Raw genomic sequence first — 6,114 nt, 5'->3', positions numbered from 1 at the left:
ATGCTTTAGGGCGGGGCTACATGGTGATTGACAGGTCTCTACCACAGTGTTAACCCTTTCACAGTGTGTTTTTAGTTCATGAAAGTAACATTTTGACTCCTAAAAATGTTCAGCGTTGAGTTGTAAAGAGCTCCTTCCTCTCGGGTCCAATCGGACAAATTGCCGAAACTCCCAGTTAAAAGTTTTTTTGAGGAGTTTTATGTTTATCAGAATCGGACAGAGTTCGTCTGCTGGTGTTCAGATTGTGAGGCCCCTTGAGGTGAATTTGTTACAGGCTACTTTAACATGAACATGTCTTGATTAACAGGTTTATTTTCTAACTATAAGATGTCCCACTAAAAAATAAATGTATAACATCATCAAATCATCCAGAAGACTTTCTTGTTTCTATGTTGGAAATCCTTAAAAGAGAGTTAAAACATCTCTACTGTTTTTCTCCAGGACGTTCTCCACAGCTGGACATTGGTGTGAACCAGCAGAGAGCGAGGACATCTGGCTGAGAGCCTGAAGCCACAGTCGAGTCAATGGGACAGACATGAAGAACCTGGACCAGCATGGGCGAAGTCACCAGGAGAGTCTGGGTGAGTCCGGGTAGACGCTGCATTGTAGTCTGAGACGAGGAGCGATCTTCAGTTCTTGGTGTTGCAGTGTTTTTGTGACACAAGTCGGTTGTGTTTGTTCCTCCAGTGTGTGCAGTCCTGTCCAGTCTGGTGTTGGCTCTACTGGGACTGCTGGGCTCGGTCCACGGCTGTCCCGGTGTCTGCACCTGCTACGGCAACACTACTGACTGCTCCGCCGTCGGCCTCCCGTCTCTGACGCCCATCCTGGCCCTGCTGGACCAGGACTCTCTGATCCTCCGCCTGGCCCAGAACAACCTCTCCTCCCTGAGCACCAATGAGCTGTCCAACCTCAGCAGCCTGGAGCTCCTGGATCTGTCCCAGAACCACTTCTCCGCCCTGCAGCCCAGAGCTTTCTCCAGCCTGGGCGGCCTGCGCTGGCTCAATCTCTCCGCTAACTACCTCGGCGTGCGCCCGGTGACCTCCGACCCCATCAACAGCACAGCGGCGCTCCAGAGCGCAAATGGGATTCAAGGGACCGTCGGCCTGAGCAAGGACGTTTTCAGGGGTCTGTGGCGGCTACGAGGCCTCGACTTGTCCTCAAACGGCCTCCTGTGGCTGCCCAAAGGCCTGCTGGATGGGCTTCAGAGACTCGCCTGGTTGTCCGTGGCCAGCAACCGGCTGGCGGCCCTGGACAGAGTCACCTTCGAGCCCCTGGTGGGGCTCCAGGAGCTCCAGCTGGCAGGAAACCCCTGGGAGTGCGACTGCAAGCTGAGAGACTTCAAGCACTGGATGGAGTGGTTGATTTACAGGGGTGAGGGCTTATCCAGATCTCAAATACTCTGAAGTTGATCATGTCGGCGGTCATCTTTAAAACCGCACCGGAGCGAATCCCTTTTTGTATTTTGAGTCTGTAATTCAAAAAGCTGTCTAATCGAAGCAATGAATCTCTGCTCTGCAGGACAGATGCGTGCCGAGCAAAGACATCTAAGAATATAACGACCTCTCCCTCCCTGTTTCCTTTCTTCCTCCTCTCCATCTTCCCCCCCCCCCTCCTCTCTCCGGTCTGTTTTTTTTTGTTACAGATGGGCAGGTGGACGCGATGCGGTGCAGTCTCCCGGGGGATCTGAAGGGCAGAGACATCCGCAGCGTGCCGGCGGAGATGTTCAACTACTGCCTGCAGAGTCCGACCAAAGAGGGCGCGGCGGGTTACGCCACCCGGCATCCGTGCCCGCCGGGCCGCATCAGCAGCAACGACGACTGCGTCCGCCAGCGCTACCGGCCCGCCAGTGTGCGCCGAGCGCACGGCACGCAAATAGTCGCCGGCGTGATTTGCGGCACCGTGTGCGTCATGATGGTGGTGGCGGCGACCTACGGCTGCGTGTACGCCTCGCTGATGGCGCGCTACCAGAGGGAGATGAAGACGCGTGGTCAGCCTCTGATGGCCGAGTCCGGAGCCGACACGGACCTGGAGGACGGGCAGATGTCGTCGCCGACGTCGCCGGAGGAGTCGCCGCCCAAAGAGGGCGTTGTGCACGGGTATCGGATCAGCAGCTTCTGATCTTTCCTGATCCTCAGCTCTCGTCATCGGATGGGACGATGTCTGGAGAAAGAAACCCTGCGGCTCTGTGGTCGAGCTGAAAACCTCTCTGGGCCGATGGACCGGACTAAATCTAAAAAAAGGAACTGGAATGCTGCAGCACTTCTTCTAATGTATGGATGCTCTGTGCATTCCTATTCCCCGCGCTGCATCCCTCAGCCAGTTCGGCTACCTTGACTTCCCATCGTCTGTGTTTGTCGTTTCTTCCTTTAGGAATGTGAAAGTACCTTTTTTTGTTCGAGATGTCCGTCGTCGTATCCGAGCCCAACAAGCTCAAATGTGAATCTGTGAAAGGTGACATTTTCTCCCGTTGTTTGCTGCACACTTCCTCTTTTCCTCTCGATCAGTTGTGTGTATCTTATGTTATCTCTGTAACACGTTGAGAAATAGTTCTGTAGCCCTGTTCAAGTCCCTCTAAACACCATGTTAAAGCCTGTTAGAGTCCTGCTGCTGGCAGGGAAATGCTGCTTTTTTCAGCTTCATCACTGAGGTGAACTGCATCCAAACAACAATTAGAGCTGTACCGCCCCCTAGAGGACGAGCTTTGAGCTGCAGCGACTTCTGATTCCAGCACAAACAAACAGTTTATTCCCAACATAGAGTGTGTGTGAGGCTGTCAGCCCGTATATACTGTACCTTCTGTATTTTTATTTATTTTGTCCGTATTCTCTGTGATAAGCACATGAACTATTGTCTCAAATTCAACTCAAGGACTGTTAATGATGCTGAAGATGATAAACTCTATATTTATCTAAACTGGATTTCTTCCTTTTTTAAAAACACATTTATCAAATCATTTTGTTCTGAGACAAACAACACAAGTCAGGTCTAGAAATCCTCTCTGGCCGGTCGAGCCGAGGAATACTGATGAACTTCAGACTAAAGAAAGCCTGACAGTCAGTTTCTCAGACATTTAAAGCCTCGTTTTTAATCAATTCTTCAGCCGTCACAGAAACATCTCTGTGTCAGCACCGTTATGATGAATGAGAACTATTGACTCCTGAATCTGTGGGTCCATCAGCTGTTCAATAAAAGAAAGAGGTTCTACCGACAGGCTTTAAAACATACACAATGTGAGCTGGTCCCACATCGTAGACAACAGTAGATCTCAATCAAACGCACTGAAGGTCAGTCTAAATGTTCTAGTCAGATAGTCCCGCTTTCCTTGTAAACTGCTAATCTCATTAAAAGGGATTTAAACTTGATTGTTTCTTGTCCAACACAGATTCTCACCGTTTAACCTGAACTCAGGTTTCTGCAGATTCACACAGTTTAAGAAAATGTTCAAAACACAAACATCGAGTTGAATTTAATCCCTGTTTCAAAGTCAAACTGTTGAAAGTATAAAATATGATGGAAAACCAGGTGGGATGACGTGGCCTGGAATTATTAGTATTATTATTAGTAGTAGTAGTAGGATTATTATTATTAGTAGTAGTAGTAGTAGTATTAGTATTATTATTAGTAGTATTAGTAGTAGTATTATTAGTAGTAGTCGTAGTATTTCACACTTGTCTCCTAAAAATGACTTTCACAAACAACTAAACAACTCATTCTCACTCACATTTAGAGGAAACTATTTCCTCCTGAGTTAGTTTTAAACACGTCGGTAACGTTGTAAATTAAAACTAAACAAAATAACAATGCAAAAAAAACGACTTGATTATGTTTAGTAAAAACACAATAGTTGAGTTTAAGTAAGTACGTTACCTACTGTAGTGAAGTTAAATGTTAAATAAGTCAAAGACATAAACAGAGGTCTGCTGGGTGAAAGTCCCGAGTTTGTTTGACTCGTCAATCCACCCGAACTTCCTTCCTGCCTGAACTTCCACACACTTCGATTACAAAGGTTTTATAAAAACATAAACACACATCAACAGCAAACATAATCTGGGAGGAAATAGGTTTCCTCGGTAAGTAAATGACAAAGTAGATTTGTTGTTGGGGAACGTAGTTTTTTCACTGATTGCCAGAAGTTTACACCAATAATTCCTGAGATTATGAATAAATAAATGAATACGATCACAACGCAGATAAACGGCGGAATGAAATTGTTGCTAAAGTTCCTTTAAGTTTTATCTGAATTCAACACTTGTCCACGAGGACATGATGATCCCAACGATCCCATTGTTAGTTCAGAGGTGAAGGTCGTCTTCAGACATTTTATAACCAACATCACGGTCTACAGCGGTAACACAAACTCATTTAAATACGTTAAACCTTCTGTGTCTGAGGAAACTTAAGACTCTGAACGGTCTGTGGTCTTCAATGTTTCGCCCAACAGTTGATATAAAAATATCAAGGAATCAAATGATTAAATCTATGAGCAATGTAGTATATTTATGTGATGTCGTCGCTTTTCCGCCTCATTTTTATTTGTTGATTTTACTGAATTATTTTATTTCACTAAATTATTTTATTTATTTCATTTATTTTGTTTATATATTCCTCAGTTTATTTTTAACATATCGACGGTCTCACTGAGCTTTCTGTTATTGATAGTATGTATTTGATATTACTTTGTAAACTCTGTTTTTAAAAGGTACTATATAAATAAATGAATAATTATTAATAATTATAATAATTATTACTATTCACACAGAAAGACGTCCCACAGATAAATAAATAACATTTAAAACATTCACATTAGTGTGACTCACCTCCGGCCATCGCCGTCTTCCCCTCAGAGGACACAGTTACTGCCGTCGTCCCGATCACGTACTTCACTCCTGTGGAGAGAACGATGTCGGCTGTTAACAGACATTTTCTAACGATAACCATAATAATCTTTATGTTTCTGAGTGAAGGGACCTTTGTCGTTGACGGGGTAGTAGTAGAAGCTGCCGGGAGTGTTTTCCACGGCCAGGCGGTACCACAGAGGGAAGTGATCCACGGTGAACAGGTTGTCTTTATCAGCCGGCGTCAGGAACCTTCTGTCGAGTGGAAGGTCAGACGTCTTATTTTGAAAATCTATAAGAATTAATTTAGCCAGCACTGGAAACTTGTAGTTTTAATCCCTGGATTGTAGAATTATTATTATTGTGTCATCCATAAATAATAATAATGTCCAGATCATCATAAGACCCCGTTATTTAGGAAAAAAAGCAACGTGAAACACAAGTAATACTAAACTAATACATCATCCTGACACATTGTTCCCCCAAAGCTTTAGAAACAAAGGCCGACAAATTATAAGCATTAAAATGAAATATTTCATGAAACAGGGCTCCACAGTAAGGGTTAGCTGGTTATATATAAGTATACATATATATAACCAGCTAATCAGCTCAGAATGAGTGAAAGATGGTTGTCTTTGTTCAACAAGCAGCTTTTTGTCTTCTGCTTCTTCTTCTTCAGTTCTAGTGAAACAGATCTGAAGTCGTCCTCTCTCTGAAACAAACACAGTGACGTGTGGGTGCTGAAGGTTCAGGTCTTACTTTGCCACTCTGGTCTCCACTCCAGCGTATCTCATGATCCTCATGAGACCGGCTCGAGTCCCGAGGAAGACCGTCTCCACGCCCGGCTCCACCCTGCACGCACACACAGCGGCAGATTTCCTTCAAACAATCACCAAATCCACACCGTTCATCACAACTAGAAGCTGTACAAACTGTCATCAAATCGTCAGATTTCATTATTCCGACGGTCCTCAAATACATCACCTGCGATGAACGCTTTAGTCAGAAAAACACAACCAAAATGAAATGTGTGTATTTTCGTGTGAGCTGTCCCTTTAAGGCTCCAGGTGTGACATGTACGAGGTCTCACCTGTCGTTGAGCATCAGGGCGTTCCAGTAGGCCTCCATTGGAGCCGTCACCACGGCGTCAAACAGCGTCTGCTGCAGCAGCACCTCGTCGCCTAGAAAACGGAGAAGTCCGGTCAAAGAGGTGACTTTTAGAAGAAGACGTGTCTGGTGTCGACCTGTCAATCACTGTGTAGCCCCGCCCTAAAGCATC

General features: G+C 45.3%; 2 protein-coding genes across 2 annotated transcripts; one reads left to right on the top strand and one right to left on the bottom strand.

Annotated features, from left to right (window-relative positions):
- The first annotated feature begins 42 nt into the window (after positions 1–42).
- Positions 43–2,872, top strand: LOC116378804 (leucine-rich repeat and transmembrane domain-containing protein 2-like). Its single transcript, XM_031840715.1, has 3 exons — positions 43–581; positions 688–1,371; positions 1,643–2,872. Exons 1-3 carry the CDS (start codon positions 536–538, stop codon positions 2,116–2,118), a joined length of 1,206 nt encoding a protein of 401 aa, XP_031696575.1. The 5' UTR covers positions 43–535; the 3' UTR covers positions 2,119–2,872.
- A 1,809-nt stretch (positions 2,873–4,681) lies between these two features.
- On the bottom strand, positions 4,682–6,016 carry LOC116378803 (voltage-dependent calcium channel subunit alpha-2/delta-4-like; the record flags this gene model as incomplete). Its single annotated transcript, XM_031840714.1, has 4 exons — positions 4,682–4,886; positions 4,969–5,090; positions 5,595–5,687; positions 5,926–6,016. Coding segments are annotated over 4 exons (389 nt in total), but the record flags the coding sequence as incomplete, so codon positions are not given.
- Positions 6,017–6,114: the final 98 nt, after the last annotated feature.

This window comes from Anarrhichthys ocellatus, unplaced genomic scaffold (genome assembly GCF_004355925.1).
Source record: "Anarrhichthys ocellatus isolate YVR2014 unplaced genomic scaffold, GSC_Weel_1.0 scaffold3185, whole genome shotgun sequence".
Lineage (NCBI taxonomy): Eukaryota > Metazoa > Chordata > Actinopteri > Perciformes > Anarhichadidae > Anarrhichthys > Anarrhichthys ocellatus.
The sequence above is the reverse complement of the archived record's forward strand: the minus strand, read 5'-3'. Positions and strand labels throughout refer to the sequence as shown.